At 34.2% G+C, this 20,844-nt stretch overlaps 1 protein-coding gene across 1 annotated transcript; it reads left to right on the top strand.

Moving 5' to 3' along the window:
* Positions 1-1,685: 1,685 nt before the first annotated feature.
* On the top strand, positions 1,686-20,279 carry LOC116413454 (uncharacterized). Its single transcript, XM_052897884.1, has 4 exons — positions 1,686-2,134; positions 7,388-7,572; positions 19,796-19,889; positions 20,073-20,279. Exons 1-4 carry the CDS (start codon positions 1,982-1,984, stop codon positions 20,262-20,264), a joined length of 624 nt encoding a protein of 207 aa, XP_052753844.1. The 5' UTR covers positions 1,686-1,981; the 3' UTR covers positions 20,265-20,279.
* The last annotated feature ends 565 nt before the right edge of the window (positions 20,280-20,844 follow it).

Below are 20,844 nucleotides of genomic sequence, written 5' to 3'. Positions count from 1 at the left end.
AAACGACTAAAATATCTAGTGCTTACATTATATAGATAGAGCATCGAGTATCAAAATCATGTCAGAATTTAGTCAGCTAATTTGACATTTGACTAACTAGATATTTTTGAAATCAAAACAAAACGCATTTATTTAGTGTTGTAAGTAAATGTATTAAAAAAATTCCCAAATTATGTCTGAATATATTATATAACTCCCATAATCATAAAATCGTCAAATCTCTTATAAACCTATTTTAGTAATTAAACTGTTTTATCTCTTTCTTTTATGCTAAATTCCTAATTTGAAAGAAAGTGACAAAAAGTATAATAGTTAAAAAAGTTTTATAAAGGTTATAGTTTTTATAGATAAGGGTGTAATACTCAATCTAGATAATATAGTAGATAAGTAGTTGTCAAAAACTATTCATAAAATTTTTGCTAACCCTTTATTTTTATAAAGTCTGATAGTGTTGCAATATAATAAATATAAACATAATGATGGTTTATGTGATAAAAGATTACAAGATTCCGAAGAAAAGTTGGGCCGTTTTGTCGATGCATTTCTGGGGAGACACTCCATTTAGACGTATATGATCTATGCTTTATAACTAAATGATTTATCTATGGTTTTGAAATTTGATCTGATATAATATAATAAAATTTTATCCCTTAAGCGAGTTTGAACATATTTTTATGGGATTACTGGCCGTTTAACAATTTGAATTAAGATAAAACTTATTTTTCTGTCCGTTTATCTCCAATCAGACACAGAATAATGAATTCTTACTATCCTTACTAATATTATAAATGTGAAAAAACCGTTTAAAAATGAGTTTGTTTGTTTGTTACCTTACAACGGCTTAACGGTTCACCCAATCACAATGATATTTAGTATATATCTTCTGTATGAGATGGAGAAGGATATAGGCTAGTTTTTATCTCAATCACGCGGACGCAGTCGCAGATAAAAGCTAGTTTCTAATAATAACTTGATACAGTATATATTATTATTTAGCAGCTTACCTACTTATTCATAAAAATTATATACATCTCAGAAACCTATTTTAGTTATTGAAGTGTTTTGTCTTGTTCTTTTGGGCAAAATCTTCAATTTGAAAAAAGTGACAAAACAGTTCAGTGGCTAAAATAGGTTTGTAGGAAGTCTCAGTTTTTATAAAGAAGGGAGTTATCAATTTATTTATACAAAAATATATTCTTTAAAAACTATAATTAATAGCTTGATTACATATTCAACAAATGTTTTTTTAAAATATGACGCTAATTTCATTAAAGAAAATATATATACATATAACAGTATACAATGCTTGATGTACTTACTCTGTGACCTAAATGTTTCAACTATTGTTCTTAATTATAGCAACCCTGATATGTCAGTCAGTTTTTGTTCAATTCCATCAGATCACGATTTCATTATACGGAAACAGTAGAATCGATTAATGATAAGAATATGAACCATTCGAATGATCATTACAGGGCATCTTTATTTCCAAATAGGTAGGTACCTACAGTGAAAGCAACCTTATTTAGCTTTTACTCTCTATGTGTTATCGGTAATCATTCTAAAATTATAACTCACATTCCAATTTTGATCGGCTGATTGAATCGAATAGGTCAGAATCTATGACCACAAAATTAATGTATAAATTGAAGGTTGGCCGAAAGAAAGGTCAAATAAACAATAAAATTCCATAAAGCTAACCAGTTTATTCCTTTGTTACAGATCCACGTTGTACTGGTAACCTACAAAGAATAGTTGCACCAGATTCTAGTGGAAATCAAGATCCAATCATTGAAAAACAAATTGAAATTGGAACGAACGATGACTGATTAGACATTAATACTGGCCACACGCCGAAACATCGTACTGATTAAAAAGAAAAAAAAGTAAAAAAAAAACATAATGTCACGGGCAACGGCGCCGAGTTGATTCGATATTTGAAAATGTCCGTGAGTGTTACTTAGGGTTGTAGAAAATAAAGATGGCGCACAAAATAAAAAATAACCACTATGTGGCTACGCACAGATCTGGCGTAGACTCACCGTCGTCTGGTGGATATTTGCCTAGAGCATCATCCAGAGACGAAAATGACAGCCACCGAGCTCCTTCTGAAAGGACATTATCTGAATATACGGTAAGTTAATATTAATTTAATAGATTATTGCATCTGTGTAACGGTAATTTAAGGGTATGTGAATTACAAACGCTTCGCCAAAAACAATAAAACTTTTGTATTCTGATATGAGTGAATTTGTGTTATAAATCAAGATTTGTCAATGTTCATGTAAATAGGATTACCGTACTTAGTTATTACTAGCACTCTTGAAAAATGCCACACTTTGTTTTGTTTTGGAAAAATATGTGTTAAACAACATTTGACTGACGTGGTCAGATCTAAACAAACAATCTAAATGTATACAAAAATGGATATAAATATCAATTAGTGATCAATTAAGTTTATTTACCACTGATTTTTCGCACGCTGCTTCGTACACGTGGACTTCAGAAGTAGGAAAAGCAATGATATAAAACACTTCTCGCCGTGTGAGTCCCGGCATAGAATGGACCGCCCCTTCCTTTCCCGTGTCGTAAGAGGCGACTAAGGGACCATATGGTAGAGGGATGGGCAGCGGCGTCCCTCTTATAACATATGTAAAAGCCTAACTGCGGTTGCCAACCCGCCTGCCAAGCGTGACAACTACTGGCAAAACTCCCTTTATGGGGAACGGCTGAAATAATAATAAAAACTACTCCTAGATGGCGTATCAAGATAAAATATACACCATAATTTAAGTTACACCTTCAAAAACAACTGTGAAAACTGCATCTAATTTGTTGTAGTACTTTTTACGTGGTACCGAATCAAACATAAAGGGAAACAGACAAAATTTCTAAAAATGATTGCTTTTGGACTCTATTTATCTTATTAAACCCCTTCATATAAATTTTTATTAAATATCTCTAATTTACAGACATCGTCTGTCAATTTTACTATATTGTTGTATCAACCGTTAACTATCCACTGCTGGACATAGCCTCCCTCCCCATAAGTGGGGTTTTGCCAGTAGTTGCCACGCTTGACTTTTGGTGATGTTTTAAGAGGAACGCTACTACCTTACCCTCCACCATAAAACCTGTTGACCTTTCTAAGGCTTTTGATTGCGTTGATCATAATACATTGCTAAAAAAACTTGCTTTTTATGGCGTCAAAGACAATGCTTTAAATTTAATAAAATCTTATCTATCTGATAGAATACAGAAAGTGAAGATTAGCAACGCTACGTCTGACGGGTCACTTGTGCAAATGGGTGTACCTCAAGGATCTATTCTCGGTCCATTTTTATTCCTAGTTTACATTAATGATCTCCCATATGCCATGCAGGATAGATGCGGCATAGTATTGTTTGCAGACGATACTTCATTGATTTTTAAAGTTAATAGAATGACTAATAATTATGACGATGTAAATAGTGCTTTGCGGCGTCTCCTGCACTGGTTTACAACTAACAATCTTATGTTAAACGCTAAAAAAACAAAATGTGTTAATTTCTCTCTATCTAAAAGTTTTAATACTAATTGCAATATTAAATTAAATGACGAATCTCTCGAATTTATAGAATCTACTGTCTTTCTAGGAATCACACTAGATAATAAAACACAATGGGGTGCACAAATTCAAAGCCTTGCAGCGAAACTAAGTTCAGCAGCTTTTGCCGTGCGTAAAGTTAGACAGTACACTGATACTGATACTGTTAGATTAGTCTATTTTAGTTATTTTCATAGTTTACTCTCTTATGGAATATTACTATGAGGAAAAGCGGCAGATATTAAGAATATATTCATATTACAAAAACGTGCCGTTCGAGCGATCTACTGTATGAAGAGTCGTGACTCATTAAGAGAGAAATTCAAAGAGGCAAATATTCTCACCGTTGCTTCTCAATTTATATATTCAAATATTCTATATGTTCATAAAAATCTTGACTTATTTCCAAAAAACAGCAATATTCATAATATTAATACTAGATTTAAAGACAAACTTGCTGTCCCCAAGTATCGTTTAGAAAAAGTTAATAGGTCTTTTATGGGAATAGGTATAAAAATTTACAATAAGATACCAAAGGATATGTTGGAATTACCCTTAAATAAATTCAAAACATCTGTTAAATCATATTTACTGAGCAAAGCCTATTACTCACTAAACGATTACTTGAATGACGAGTGTGCATGGCAATAGTTGTTCATGCACTGAATTTTCATTTAATGTTAGACATAGACACCTATATAAATATACATTGTAAATAAACTGGCTTTAAAAAAAAAAGTAATTCAATTGAGTTTCTTGCCAGTTCTTCTCAATTGGATCTATATACCGAACTGGACGGTAGGGAAAATATAAAATTATAATGTAAAAATTTGACGTTCATAAGCGGCTAAAATGTCCTACATGAATAAATGATTTTTGAATTTGAATTTGAATTTGAATTTGAAAAGGGAAGGGATTGTTAGTGATGAAGACTGAGAATCCCATTGCTAGCAATATACCCAACCAGGGGTTTCCCCTGGAAATTATCATGGTTAATTCCTGATGAATTCATCATGATGGGCTAACTGGCCTGTTTTCATTCTCATATATCACCCTTCACTGGTGCTCCGCTGGCGTATTCCGTTAGCACAGACGGGGTTACCATTCCATTTTCACCCATCAAAAAAAAAACTCTCCACCATAAGCTCCCTTATTTCTGTTCTTATGATATGCACGGGAAAGGAAAGGATGGCCTATTCTACGACATAATTTACTACATTAGTAGTACCATTTCAAAAAGTAGATATTTAAGAGAAATAAAAATTTATTATTGTTCATTATCGTCCCAAATAAATTTGCGCGTAACATTAAAACAGTACCTACCCACAGTAATAGTTTTAAATAACATAACACAAACTACGTAGTGTAAAATATAAACGGCGCACATTCCTCGCTGTGAAAACAGATGTCGATTTATTTCGGCCATACATCACTCGTTTCCTGTCCGTCTGTAGACACCGATTAATATGGCAATACGGTCATATCTCTTGGAATGCCAATTCCGCTAACTGCGGCAAATGTAATTCACGATCTCAATTTATGTCATACGAATAAGTCAAACAGATACATTATTGGTATTTATATACAGTATATGTATATACAGTAATATGTATTTATTGTGTATTTATTTGACATGATATACATATAGACATGAGCAGTACCATAGACATAACAGAGTATACTGTTTCGCCCATGACACCCCCCATGCGTTGCCATTCCTGAGGACTCAGATGTTATTCCTCTGTACCCTGTAAAATTACTGCCATTTTCCACCCTTCAAACCGAAACACAGCCATGCAAACACAACTGCTTCACAGTAGAAACACGAATGTGACAGAGGTGCCTAAGCAAACGACTTTTGTACGAAGTCTCCCTCTAGTAATCCTAATGGTAACTTTATTTCTTACTGAATGTTTATTATGTATTATTTTGTCTGTTAATTGTACTTTTTGTTTCCCAAATAAAATAAAATACAAATAAATTAAACGATAATTAGACAACGCGGTCAATACTGAAGCACCATTTCTCTAAACCGTTCTATAAAAAAAAAATCACAGGGAAATCTTTATTCTAGAGACCAACATAAACTAAATATGTAATTAATAATGAAAGTCAAAAATATTGTGAAATTAATTTATGATACATCCATTCTCACAAACTTCTGCATTCACAATATATTATTACTATTGAAATAAGCGAGGGCTGTATGAATGTAGCATCATCGTCACCATATCAGCCTTTAACTGTCCACTGCTGAACATAAACCTCCCCCTTAGGGGGTTATGCAAGTAGTTGCTTGGCAGACGGATTGGCAACCGCAGTTAGGCTTTTAGAGATGTTTTAAGAGGAACGTCGCTGTCCATCCCTCGCCCTACCTTAGTCGTAGCCTATTTTATGCCAAGACTGTAGTATATTATCTGTGACACGACTAATGTATGTAGTATACTCAAAGAAACTTCCATTTAGAATTAAGCTCTTACGCATTGCCGCATTAATTTAATGTGTACACATGTATTGAAATAGTATTGTTAGGTATTTCCACGCGTATAACACGACCTCAATGGAAACAGCAACATAAAGTGCCCAATCATAACACATCTTTATTGCAAATTAAATGGCAGTAAATTGATTATTGTTCAGCTAAACTTAGCGTGGTATTCATGGAGTAACGACTATCGAAAACTACCGCGAATGGCGTGCAATAGTGCGGCCTGAATCAATCGTTAATTAATATATAATATCGATGTAATCGATAGTGTAAGGACAATAACAATTTGAAATTGGAATTAGAAAAAAAAGAAGATTTTACGCTATTCATTCGATTATAATCGACTCGGTATGCAATACTATCGACAGTATTGATTATATTGATAATAAGTTCAAAAAATAAATTCTTACTAATATAAAAAATTTGAATGTAAGTTTGTTTGTTTGTTATAGATTGTTTACAGTTTGTTTATTAATAGGTAAAGGCCGATTACTATGAAATTTACATTTATATATATATATATATATATATATATATATATATATATATATATATATATATATATATATATATATATATATATATATATATATATATATATATATATATACTGAAAATGAAACTGTGGTTTCACAGATAAAGATGTAGACACGAGGGCACAGTTAAAACTATATACAGATTGCTAAGCTCTTTAAATATTTATAATCTAAAGGTTATTTAGCATAAGGACCTCGCATATATTCTTGAAGAATCGTGGATTTGAAACCAATGGCGCCAGAGACGGCTCCTGCGAGAAAATGCACTGTGAATTTATATTGGGTATTTATTCATAATGGGAAATTCTGGAATAACTCTATAGCGCATTGCAGTAGTTTACGCGTCGGATCTAATATTTTTTAAGCAAAAGTGAAGACATTTGAGCAAGTTCTCAATTCGTCTGCTTTTTTTTTTATTTTTTGGCCGTAGGTGTATTTGAAGGGTAGAGAGAACAAGTGAACATAATACCTAATTAGTTTTTTTTTTATTATTATTTTATTATAAATATTTTCAAATGTTTCAATTTGATGCACGTGATCATTAGTGATGAAGTAAAAATGTCACAGAAGTAAATTAAATCATAGTTAGAGTATAGTTCAGCTCTTAATGGTACTATGGGCTAAGGACTTCGATGTCGCAATATTATCACTTTTATACGCACATAAAAATAAAGTTTCTCGAGAGGGTCAACTTTGGTTTTACAACGTTCCAGGACTTAGAACAATTTCGACCGCCCCTAAGTGTAGGTATCCACTGACCCAAAGCCATTATTTCAGACAATGGACGAGAGAACCCGATCACCTTCCGGTGAACACCGAAACGGCGACCACCGGAACGGTGATCATCGGAACGGTGATCACCGGAACGGTCGACGGTCCCACCCGAACGGCTCACCTCGCGCCGACTCCGGTTCTGACGTGTACGTCACCAGTGCCGCCTACCGTCCACCCTCCGAAATGAGGTAAGACTATTGACATGATCACTGCATTATAGAAAGTCACTTCCCGATGTCTCTCTCTATGTATGCTTAGATCTTTGAAACTACGCAACGGATTTTGATGCGGTGCTTTTTTAGTAGATAGAATGATTCAAGAGGAAGGTTTGTATGTATAATACATGCACAATATTGTAGAGAAACACTGATAATTTTAGAGGTTTCTAATGTGATATCATAAATAGACACATTTTTTGCGCTTACATTGCAAACGCAGGCTGAACCCTACGAGATAGATACATTTTTTTTTTATACTACTTAGAATAGCAAACAAGCTGACGGCCCACCTGTTGAAAAGTGGTAACCGTCGCCTATAGACATGAGCAGTACCATGGACATAACAGAGTATACTGTTTCGTCCATGATACCTCCCATGCGTTGCCATTCCTGAGGACTCAGGTGTTATTCCTCTGTACCCAGTAAATTCACGCCATATCCCACCCTTCAAACCGAAACACAGCCATGTAAACACAACTGCTTCACGGTTGAAACACGAATGGGACGGAAGTACCCAAGCAATTGACTTTTGTACAAAGTCTCCCTCTGGTAAAAATACCAAATATTAAAAAGATGCATATGATATTGTTTTCCGCCTGTATACTTAATTGTAGACTACAAGTATAGTTCGTATATCGTTAGTAACAGTATTCATAAAAATAAGTCGTCTGCTTGGGTACCTCTATCCCATTCGTGTTTATACCGTGAATCAGATGTACTTGCATGGCAGTGTTTCTATTTAAAGAGTGGGATATGGCAGAGTACAGATGCATACTACCTCAGTCCTCAGGAATAGCAACGCATGGAAGTCCCATGGGCATCACAGTATATAATATATAGTTCATAACGTAAGAATTGATAAGATCTCTCTTTGCTGCGAATAATTTATTTTCAAAACCAGTTTCTTTTATTACCTGTACGTATATAATAAAACCAAAATAATTCTCTTTGAAACTGATATCCGTCCGGGATTATTTATAAAATTTTAGACTGTGTTTTATTTTCGATATTTCAGCTGTTTTCTATGTTTATATATTTTGTTTCTAACACAAATCTAACGTATATGTCTATCTGTCCGTAAGAACCTTATAATTTAATGAAAAAAAAATGTGGGTACGTATTATTCATTGCCAATTATTTCTATTTACTTATTACAAAAATACAGTCTTTCTATAAAAATAATTTAAAACACTCTCTATACTAAAAAGTATTTAACAAAATTTTATAGAAGTAAATAAAATAAATATTGTTTAGTCAATGTAATGTTTATTTGAAGCTTTTTATCGCTCTGTTATCCTATAAAGGATGGAAGTGAAACCTGGAATTTCTCTGCCATAACCCATCCTTCACGGCAAAAACACTAATGGAACAGAGATACCCAAATAAACGACTTTGGCACAAAGTCTCCCCCTGATGATAGATAGATGCACACCTAATTGCGGCCACCTTCAAAGCGTGTATCACGGGCGGGGCACCGTTACAAGTTCGTCTCGCTAAATCCTGACGATTTCACTAATTCAGACAACGGATCTCGAAACGTGTCGAATTACAAGACGCCATGCGTCCATGTATCGACTAGACGGACGGTTGAAACGTAGCGTTTTTAATAAAACGCTACGTTTCAACCGTCTATTTGTGACATGTGCATACGCATGTTACAAATAGGTATTTCATTAGCAACATTTCAATTAATTTATTCGTTTATTTGCTTTAAATGGTTGTTTTACATAGATGTGTTTTTTAATTAATATCATTTGAAGTGACAATAATCAACCGAATTCAAAACAGGAGGACCTCCTTTTTGTAGTTATTGGTTTTTATACCTACTTTACTTGGGAAATAAACTTGTTTCATCATGTTGTCTATTGTTGAATAGATACAAATCTCACCCATAAACTACCACAAGAATTTATTTTAAAAATTAAGGAACACATTTCGAACTCATTTTTTTTTGCAGGTTGTGTTATATTTTCAAACCAACGCTGATCTGATTTCTTTATTAGTTTTAATAATCGAAGTTGAGAATGGTCCCATACTTCCATTGTTGCATCTTTGTCTTACTTGTAATGCTGCTTTCATACATATTTTTATTTCATTAAGACTAGAGCAAATTTTTTGTAAATACTTTTATAATATTCAAATTTGAAACGTACAATACGAACCGCCCGTCTGCACCCAACATAATCACAAACAAAACCTTCTCATTAAACGGCTAGATTGATGGCAAATTGCCCATACCGAGTGCAATCGTTGCAGCACATGACTCATCGCGAATGCATATTGGAGTCATCGCGAATCAAGTTTGATTGTATGTTTACAACTCATATTATCGGAGACGCCATTATCGTAACGGGGTTTACGTTCTTTTGCCTGTCTATAAATGTTTGTAATTTATCTCTGCACCTAAACGCTTTCGAACTATGTAGGTGAACTAGTACTCTATTGAATTCTATTGATTTCTGACCTCTAAGAAGTTAGCATATAGAATTCATTGGAGAAAGTTTTACCAGAGGGAGACTTTGTACAAAAGTCGATTGCTTGGGTACCTCTGACCCATTCGTGTTTCAACCGTGAAGCAGTTGTGTTTGCATGGCTGTGTTTCGGTTTGAAGGGTGAGATATGGTGTGAATTTACAGGGTACAGAGGAATAACATCTGAGTCCTCAGGAATGGCAACGCATGGGGGTATCATGGGCGAAACAGTATACTCTGTTATGTCCATGGTACTGCTCATGTCTATAGGCGACGGTTACCACTTTCCATCAGGTGGGCCGTCGGCTTGTTTGAAATTCGAAGTTGCATAAAAAAAAATTGGAGAAAGTTCTGATACCATTAATCAAAATATACAAGACTAAGAAGACCTTAAGGAAAAAAAATCAAAAATATTGGCACTTTAATATTTTCATAAAGTATTATGTGAAACTAGACATTTTTCACAAAGTAATACGAGTTGAAAATGTCTTTTTTTTTTATACCACTGAGGTGGCAAACAAGCATACAGTCCACCTGATGGTAAGCGGTTACCGTAGCCTATGAACGCCTGCAATACCAGAGGTATTACGCGCGCGTTGCCGACCCTGAAGGAACCTCTTTACCCCCCTTTTGAAGAATGTCTAAAGAATTTCAACCTCCTAATATTTTTAACTTTTTTAAATGAAGAAGATTTTTTGTTTTTTTTTTTTAAGAACATACTATATTTCGATTAATTTCATAAAGTCCCTTTTTTCGACCTAAATAGGTATCATTAACCACTTTTAAAGCAACTAATGCAACGACACACATCAAGTAAATATTATACGTAATTACACTCCTCCGTACATGCTTATTTTATTTTATTTATTTTATCATTTTTAACTGCATTACATATGTGTTTACATTAAAAATATACATTGTTTACAATAAATACAGAAGAACATGTTAAACAACATCAATAAAATTATAGTTAAAGAAGTAGGTAAATCATATTTGTATAGGTATTATTAATTCTATGACGCTTCGTAAATTGTAATTAAAGATTAGATCCGCACGTTTTATTTTTTCATAGACATTAGGAAAATAATAAGTAAGCTTTGAAGTTTTTTATGATCCGTAGATGGCTGGTTCATATCCGGCTCGAAGGACCACACAACAGGCTATTGGGGAAACAATAGGTCCGTTGGGAAATTTTATGGAAAATAATTTATTGAAATTAATTTTATACGGTGTACAACTTGACGGACAGAATTGGGAACAGACGAGTACGAAAACTTGCCATATGACAATTTCATTTTAGTATGGCCACATAAAAATAATCATAAATTTAAACATATTAAAAAATCCACAATTTTCAAATAAAAAGATATTAAATAATGTTACGTTGCCGTGTAGGTCCCGGTATAGAATTGATCACCCCTTCCTTTTCCATAGGTGTCGTTAGAGGGGACTAAGGGAACTTATGGTCGAGGAATGGGCAGCAGCGTCCTTCTTAAAACATCACCAAAAGACTCATTGCGGTTACCAACCCGCCTGCCAAGCGTGGCAAAATCCCCCAATGACCTGTGAAGGAAGCCTATGTTCAGCAGTGTACGGATAATGGCTGAGATGATGATGATGAAATGATGTTATAGTTTTGTGTTCTGAACAGAATTAATACTCGTAATATTAATGCTAATGCTACATAAAACAGTATCGTATATACAGGGTGAAGTCGCAATTATTAGCATTCTTTTAAGACACTATTCTACCCAAACATACGAAACCTAAACATTTTCCCAAGAAAACCTGTCGAAAAACGACAAAAAAAATTAAGCCTGCATACTAACTTAAAACCCGGTCACGCGGACAATGTCGCAGCTAAATATTAGTCAATAATAAACAACATGAAAGTCACAATAAGTCAACCAGCATCCAAACCGCGCGGCAGTACAATGACGGCGCGAGAATCGAACCTAGACTTCTCCGCGATTTATTGACCCCGGCCTAAGCTAATCTGGATTCAAGTTGCGTTGTGGGTCATACGGTATTCCATACAATTTGTTGTATACCATGTTGAAATACCTATGGTGTTTGTTACCACAACAGCTTGATAGGTACAGCATTCCTACGTTTCTGCGCATACAATTTTGCGGGGCATTTTACATTGTGACTATGATATATGTACCAACTTTCAACTAACTGCATAATGAAGATATAGCAGTGTGATAGCAGCATAGAATTGGCCACCGCTTCCTTTCCCGTGGGTGTCGTAAATGAAAACTAAGGGAGCTTAATAGTCGAGGAATGGGCAACAGCGCCCTTCTTAAAACATCTCCAAGACCTAACAGTGGTTGCCAATACTCCTGCCAAGCGTGGCAACTGCTGGCAAATCCGCCTAATAGGGTTTTATTCAGCAATGGATAGTTAAGGGCTGATATGGTGATAAAGGAGGACCGCATATTCTTGATCTGAGATGAAAGTTCTCAACATGTTTATACTTTTCGTGTATTAAGATGTGATCCGTTCATTAATGTTGAATCAATTTTGACAGTTATTTTGTTATCGAAAAGATTTATTCCTTTTAAGCCCCATACTCACGTAGTAGGTAAATACTGTTATTTTTTTTAATAATAGCTGATATTTTTATAAATATCACAAAGTACATCATAAGTCATGTCCATTATTATCCATTAGCCACTTGCAATTGACATTCATTCGAATTGAATAAATTCCTAAAATGCAATCAACCCTTCAAACCAAAACACGCATCCAACCCCAACAGTTTGGTTGCAAAAACACGAATGAAACGGAATGCATAATATATGCAGATAATACGTAACGTGCATACTAATAACAATCGTTTTGCTTAGCACTCCGAAGTCGGTGAAGATATTTGAAATACCATATGTTGACGAAACACCATAAAATTACTGTAAATCGTATAGTTGTTAGAACCGATAAACCTGCGCGGGCGTCATTAGATTAGATAAACTATTCACATAAATTCTATCCGTTTGACAGTGACAAAACACATACACGAGCGTTCGTGTATTATTTGTAAGGTTAAAGACCCAAATTAACTATATATATGAAACAAGACATATATCAAACTGTGTATTCATGTTAATGCCGAATATAATTAATTTCATTTGACACAAACCGATGCATCGTATACAAAAATGCATGTTTACAACGGTCTATCTATAAATCTATTATCTATTAAAAAATCGATTGTGCTAGTAGAACTCGCATCTAGAGAATTCCGTATCGTATTTATAAAAAAAAAATCTTTAAACTCTATTCCTTGTTTACAATTTTTCTACGTACGCGTTGGTAATTTGTCTGAAAGCGACAATAGATAATTTAAGTAGTAGCATTAATTTATCCACAATAGAAAAGTCAAATGAAGTAACGTATACAGCCTAATCTTCAGTAAATTTAATTTGATCTGGGAAAATTAAAAACCTTTTATTATCTTAGAAAATACATGCGGCCAATATCTAATGAACACTATCTTGCTTGGTAATTTGAATTAAATTTTTTTATTTATTTCCGCCGCTTAATGTTTTTTTCTTTTTCTTTTACAATATTCATTATAAACTACAAAAAAATTAACGTTCTTATTTTGAATATTAACTCATTGTCTAAGCTCATTATACATTTGTTGTTAACCTAATAACAAATACATACATACGTTCAAATTGTAAATATATTTCATAATACTCAATAAACTCTTTCAAATAATACTCGAAAAGCATTACGTTAATGTTGTACTCTCACCAGATAAAAGATTTTGTTGACATAACTTCATGTAACTTAAAAAGGAAAGAAAAAAGGAAAATACACCAAAACTCCATTAGGTACTCAACAAAAACTATAACCTATAGACAAACGACCGAAGTACCGAGCCACGTATTTGAGCGGGCGGTGCATCAAAGTGAGCACAGTCATGGCGTCAAATTGAGTAATACCGAAAAATCCCAAGTTCCCAGGATCCCAAATTACCTAGTAATGGTAGTGGTACCGTCACGCCCCGCAATCAAGGGCGTCAGTAGAAAGTAAACTGAATTTGTCACGGTCACACTGACTTTATTGTATGGTGCATTTACTTTGGTGCATTCTTCAGTTTTCGTGTGATCATGCGATAATAGCCTATTCATGTCCCACTGCTGGGCATGGGTCCCTTCCCTTAACAGGAGGATATTTATCTAATATTACTACGCTGGCCATGTGGATTGGTATAAGATTTTATTTCGAATTCTCTTCTGATATACATGTGTAGTGCTTTATTCGCTTAGTTGCCTCTTACAAGGACCTAGAGATGAAATGTAGTAAAATTTTATTGAATGCTAATGTATTAGGCGTTACTGGTTTTACGCTAGCAGGGTAACAATTAGAGGTTGTAGGTGAGAATTAAGTCGGTTCAGACACCATGATATTCACCATAAAGTTTCCACATTGATATTGAACAGAGACTATCTATAAGTTAATCCAACATATTTCCAGCAGTTCGCCGTGTGGTCCCGGCATAAAATGGGCCACATCATCCTTTCCCGTGGGTGTCGTAAGAGAACTAAAGGATTATTAGCAATGGGGACTACCAATGCTATTGCTAGCAATACACTCTCACTCTGAAACCATCGTGCTAAATTCCTGATGTATTCATCACGATGGATTAATTGATCTGCCTTTTCATCTCATCTATCATCCCTAACTGGTGCTCCACTGGGTGTATGCTATTAATGCAAGCGGAGTTACAATACCATTGTCATTCATTAAAAAAAAAAACTAAGGGAACTTATTGATCGAGGAATGCACAATAGCGTCCCTCTTAAAACATCACCAAAAGTCACACTGCGGTTGCCAACCCACCTGCCAAGCGTGGCAACTACTGGTAAAATCCCCTCAAAAATAAACTGCTATAAGGAACAGCTTCGTTCCTTATGACAGTCTATAGGGGAGACCTATATTCGACAGTGGACCGTTAACGGCTGATACGATAATGATGATAATTACCAGTAATGGAACTGTTAATCCCCATACAAACAATCCCCTCATAAAAAGGAATGGCGCACAGTATGTTATTACTTCACATACATATATACATATCTGTCACGCCAGTTATTGAAGGCGGAAGACCCAAAAAAACCAATTTTATAAATATAACTAAATTTAATTCTAAAATTAATTATTACAATAATAAGTGCCTTCAGATCGATGTGTGATCCGTAAGTGAAGTTATATAAAATCAAACATAAAGGAAATGGGTATTTTGCTGCGGGAATTGAAATGCTGACTCGACCCAGGTGTCTTTCTCGGTAGCGTACCTTCTAGCGTCATGCTAGGTGGTCCGATCCGATCGCCGTTGAGGGTGTGTCGTAATACTTGATAAGTATCTACTATAACACGCCTATCCACCCTTGGGATAAACAGAAACAATCACAAAACAACTTATTACTTCACACTCTACAAAAATTGAGCACACTCTACACTGAAAATTAATTTGGCGTGAATTTACAAGGTACAAAAGATTAACATTTAAGTCCTCAGGAATGGCAACGCATCCCCCATGCGTCATGGGCGAAACAGTATACTCTGTTATATCCATGGTACTGTTATGCTCATGTCTATAGGCGAAGATTACCACTTTCCATCAAGTGGGCCGTCAGCTTGTTTGCCATTCTAAGTTGTATAAAAAAAAACAATTTTAAACCCAAAACTTACGAATAATATGCGTATATTTTATAGGAAACATGGCAACTGAGTCACAGAACCAGTAAGTACGGGGTATCAATGACTTACACACTGACCCAAATTAAAAGACGCCGACTTTACTACGCGAATAAATGTCTATGCAATATAGTACTGGTATAAACACGATTAAATACTAGTGTACATTATAAATTTTACGTTACATTTATTGTATGTTCGTGAATGTTAAATTGTATATTGATGGTCTACCTATCTATTTATCTATCCTCATTATTAATATGAGAAATTAAATTTTATATGCAAGCTAAAATATAAATAAATCATTAACAACATTTTGAGAGTACATTTTAGCGAATAATTAATCTGAATATTTTGTTCTAAACAACTCATGTTGAGTCGAAAATTGACATATTTTGTTTGTTTGTTAGAATTGTTAGCATTTTTTTTTTTAAATTTTTCTACTTAATATATTTTTTAAATAAAGTAAAAAATTACAATTGTCTATTAGTATATGAAAAAAGAAACTTATTATAGAATAATACTACTTCTATTACTCTGTGGTTACTATGCGGTAAAATATTTTTTTTTCTTTGAAGTGTTAAATTTTATTATGTAAAATATTTTTTTTATTTATATTTTTTTAAATAAACGATAAAATTGTTTATTATTCAATGAAAAAATAAATATACCATAGAGTAATAGAAGTATCCACGTTCGACAGAAATTAGGTAAGTGAAGTCGTGATCCATGGTGAGGGCAACCAGGAATGTTTATTCAAAAGGGCTTTTACTTGTCTTTTTATCAGCACCAGCGACATGACATCTTATTTATAGACAGTAAATATTTGTACAGATTACGGTGACTAGGACTTCGTGGCTCGTTAGCCGGTATTTTTTGTCAAATATAACGCATGATTGAAAACTTTCTATTTAAATGGTAGCTTATAAAGGATGGATAATAAAAAGTGCTTTACAAAAGAACTTAACGATTTCTCTCGCAACATAAAGGATCAAACTGACTTGTCAAACATAAAATAAGCGTTTGTCATCCTCTTGAAATATTTTCAATCGATTTATTTGGACATTAATGACTCTTACTAGAAGTCGTTAGTAGATTTTTTTATCATGACACTAGCTGTTATAAAAAATAGCCTTTGTTCTGTTCCATCCTATATAGTACGTAATATATCAAATTTCATAATGATTAATTAAGCTATTTAGGCACTAAGACCTATTATTATTATTATTATTGAGAGACAGACTTTTTACATACATACATATCAGTTACGCCTGTCTCCCATTAGGGTAGGCAGAAACAATGGAACGCCAAATGCTTCGATTCGAACAAACCTCTTTCGCTTCTTCCACATTCATCAATCTTTTCATACACGCTCGCCGGTTACGGGTACTTTTAATTTGGCCCTTCTTCAGCATGTCGCCTATTTGGTCAACATACGTCCGTCTAGGGCGGCCCCTACCGACATTTCCATTCATTCTTGCTCGATAAATCTCTTTCGTAATTCTTCTTTCATCCATCCTCTCCAAATGATCAAACCAAACCACCGGACTTTTTCTGCCAGAAAAACCTGTAACACTGCGACGTCTATGATCATTAGTGCTCGCCCTTTTTCAAGTTTACTGTCAGTGATAGGAATTTTAAGATGTTCTTTACAGTGGTGTTTTTTATCTCCTTCAAATTATAAAATGCAAGGGGAAAGGGATTGCTAGCAATGTAGTCTAACTGACCCATTTGAGTTAGTCAGAATCATTATCAGATCAGTTATCAGAATCATTAAACAAACTTTTCGAAGTTATGGATAAAATCCTTTACGATGTTTATGCATATAGTGTGAGTTGGGAAAATTTAACTATTTTTTTCCAAAAAAATGCCATAAATTACACTTATACCTAAATTATGGCTTATCAAATATCTCTACATATCCTATAGGTTAACTGGTAAAGAATACCTATAGCATTAAGTCCGCCTTTTGTACCACATTTCATTGGTCAATAAAGTTTAAATAAATAATCAAATATTAATCTCTCTTTACATTAATAGGCTCTTTACATTAATAGGTATTTTGATTAATCTAAATTAGGAAATACATTGTAACCCATAGATAAAAGATGGTATTTACCTGTGGTCCTAGGAACTTGAAAAGTACCTACATTTTCATTTAATTTTCAATGCTATAGGTATATAATGTAAAGTTATAGTGTGAATGCCATGCAGTCGTGATGCACGTGACACCAACCAGTGTGAGATGTCCCGTCGTTAGTCGCCACTAGGGTTGTTACCTTACTATTAATTATTATGAATCCATATTATCTTTGACTAGCTGAACCTACAAATTCTATTTGTTCTCTAAAGACAAAAAGAATATTTTTTCAACCGACTTCAAAAAAGGGGATTCTCAATTCGGTTGTATTTGCTTATGTTTGTTACCTCACAACTCAATTAGTTCAATTTACAATTTTTGTTTTTTATCTAAAAGGATACATACAAATTGATCCCACAGAAATTTTATCAAAATCGGTTCAATAGTTTAATTTTGAAATAAAATAATTGGTTTTGTCAAAATTGAAGTCTGTTTTTTTTTTTATAGATTTCAATCTTACTCGTAATTCTTCAAGTAAAGTAAATAAGTAATTATAAGTTAATTAATAAATAAGTAATTATAAGACCAGAGGGAGACTTTGTACATAGTCGATTGCTTGGGTACCTCTGTCCCATTCGTGTTTCAGCCGTGAAGCAGTTGAGTTTGCATGGCTGTGTTTCGGTTTGAATGGTGGGATATGGCGTGAATTTACTGGGTACAGATGAATAACACCTGAGTCCTCAGGAATGGCAACGCATGGGGGGTATCATGGGCGAAACGGTATACTCTGTTATGTCCATGGTACTGTTCATGTCTATAGGCGACGGTTACCACTTTCCATCAGGTGGGCCGTCAGCTTGTTTGCCATTGTAAGTTGTATAAAAAAAAAATTTTTGCACAGTCATTTTTTTATGAAACTACCACCTAGTTCGGAATGCAATTCCAGATTACAAGAACGAAAGAATATTACTTTAAAATATTACTTAAACACAGGAATATTTGTACAATCAATACAATTATCCTCTATTTATTTGGTTATTATAAAAACAAATACACGATTGTGTAAAAAGATGTAAAGACAGTGTTGTCGTTTATTTCAAACAAATATATAAGAATAAAGAAGTGACAAATATGGAAACAATGTAAAAAGAAAGTACTTATGCCTTTACTGTGCTATTGGTATACTTTTTAAAGCGCTTTATTTTATTTAAGTTCAGCTAACATAGCTTGAACTAATTTAAAATATAAGTTTCAAGTTTATTCATTTTTCCAGTTTATCCTGTACTTACAAGAAAGAACACTGTTCCCTTAAAAAATTGGCAACCCTACTGACAGACTGCCTTCGTCGTGTCGGATGCGTCACGCATTACCTACGTGTAAATAAGTGAAATTATTATTAAACGCGACTGGAAATAAGGCAGGCTCCAATTCACATGACACCACACTGCGCTAGATAAATTTCTTGACGAGAATATTAAGCCTTCTCCTTGGAGGATTCTGTCAGTAGTTGCCACGCTTGGCAGACGAATTGGCTTTAGAGATGTTTTAAGGGGGATGCTGCTGCCTATCCCTCTCGCTCTCCGTTAGTCGGCTCTTACGACATCCACGGGAAAGGAAAGGGTGGCCTATTCTATGCTGGAACCAAATATAAAAAAAAAATAGAATTAAAAACAAAGGGATGTGTCAACTTTATTACACCACGATGCTAATTGAGAATGAATACCTCTGACTATTCCATTAAGAGTTATAGTCGTGAACATTATTTTGTGTTACCTTTTTACGTATTTTTCTGTTATTTTTCATTGGTTGAATTCTTTTTTCTATTTATTTTTTTATTTGTGCTAGTTGCTATTTTTCTGCTGAATTAATTACAAACTAATTAGTTATATATCTTAACATATTTTTTAATAAATAATTATTTTATCCACAGTCGACAGTCGCGAGCGCCGCGCAGCGTGTATTCGTACAGGAGCGCGGTGGCGCCCTCTGTCGCATCTACCCACAGATCCAAAGTTTCAAGAAAGGTAATCTCAATCCTATCTACTTACCATTAGAGAGAATTGGCATAAATACATAGATACGGTGTAATTACACCATATAACTCCTCTAACAAAACAAATTTAACACTAAACCTACCAAGCGTCGTCAAATGACCGTTTTTGAAATTTAGTTTAATAATTTATAATAATTGTATAAAAATATTTCAGGCTGGTGTGAAGGTAGACGCGATGGCGGCTCCGAACCCTTTTTGCCCGAACGTGAAGGGCATGTGTTGCCTGATGCTGCTCCTCAACTTAGGTCTCATACTGGTCACCCTTGGGTTCGTGATCGTGCTGCAGTTCTTCGAGCCTCTGTTTGTATGGTCAGTACCGCATAATGTTTTATATTTGAATGTATGAAAATTGGTAGTTATATACAATATTGGTTTACGCTGGTGGAATACCAGTGAGGGATAAGTAAAGTGAAGGTATTTTTTTTTTATGAATGATAATTTATTTATTTATTTGATCAACTAATTGAGCTTTACAGTCTTCGAATGCGTTCATCCAAGAAAGCACTAAGACAATAACATATACTTTATAACTTTTATTAAAAGAAAAATATTAATAAAGTTAAATACAATATAACTACATAACAATAATAGAAATAACATTTATATTTTAAATAACTGAATATAAACACTCTGTGGTCATCTGACGTAACTCCAGCAAGTTGGAGACAAATACATCTAATTGTGGATACACGCTCAAAATATCATTAAAAAAGAGAGGGAGACTTTGTACAAAAGTCGATTGCTTGGGTACCTCTGTCCCATTCGTGTTTCAACCGTGAAGCAGTTGTGTTTGCATGGCTTGTATGTTTCGATTTGAAGGGTGGGATATGGCGTGAATTTACTGGGTACAGAGGAATAACACCTGAGTCCTCAGGAATGGCAACGCATAAGGGGGTATCCTGGGCGAAACATTAAACTCTGTTATG

This window comes from Galleria mellonella, unplaced genomic scaffold (assembly GCF_026898425.1).
Source record: "Galleria mellonella isolate WM207_F2 unplaced genomic scaffold, CSIRO_AGI_GalMel_v1 utg1188, whole genome shotgun sequence".
NCBI lineage: Eukaryota > Metazoa > Arthropoda > Insecta > Lepidoptera > Pyralidae > Galleria > Galleria mellonella.
Note: the sequence above shows the minus strand (reverse complement) of the source record. Positions and strands in the feature narration are given on the sequence as shown.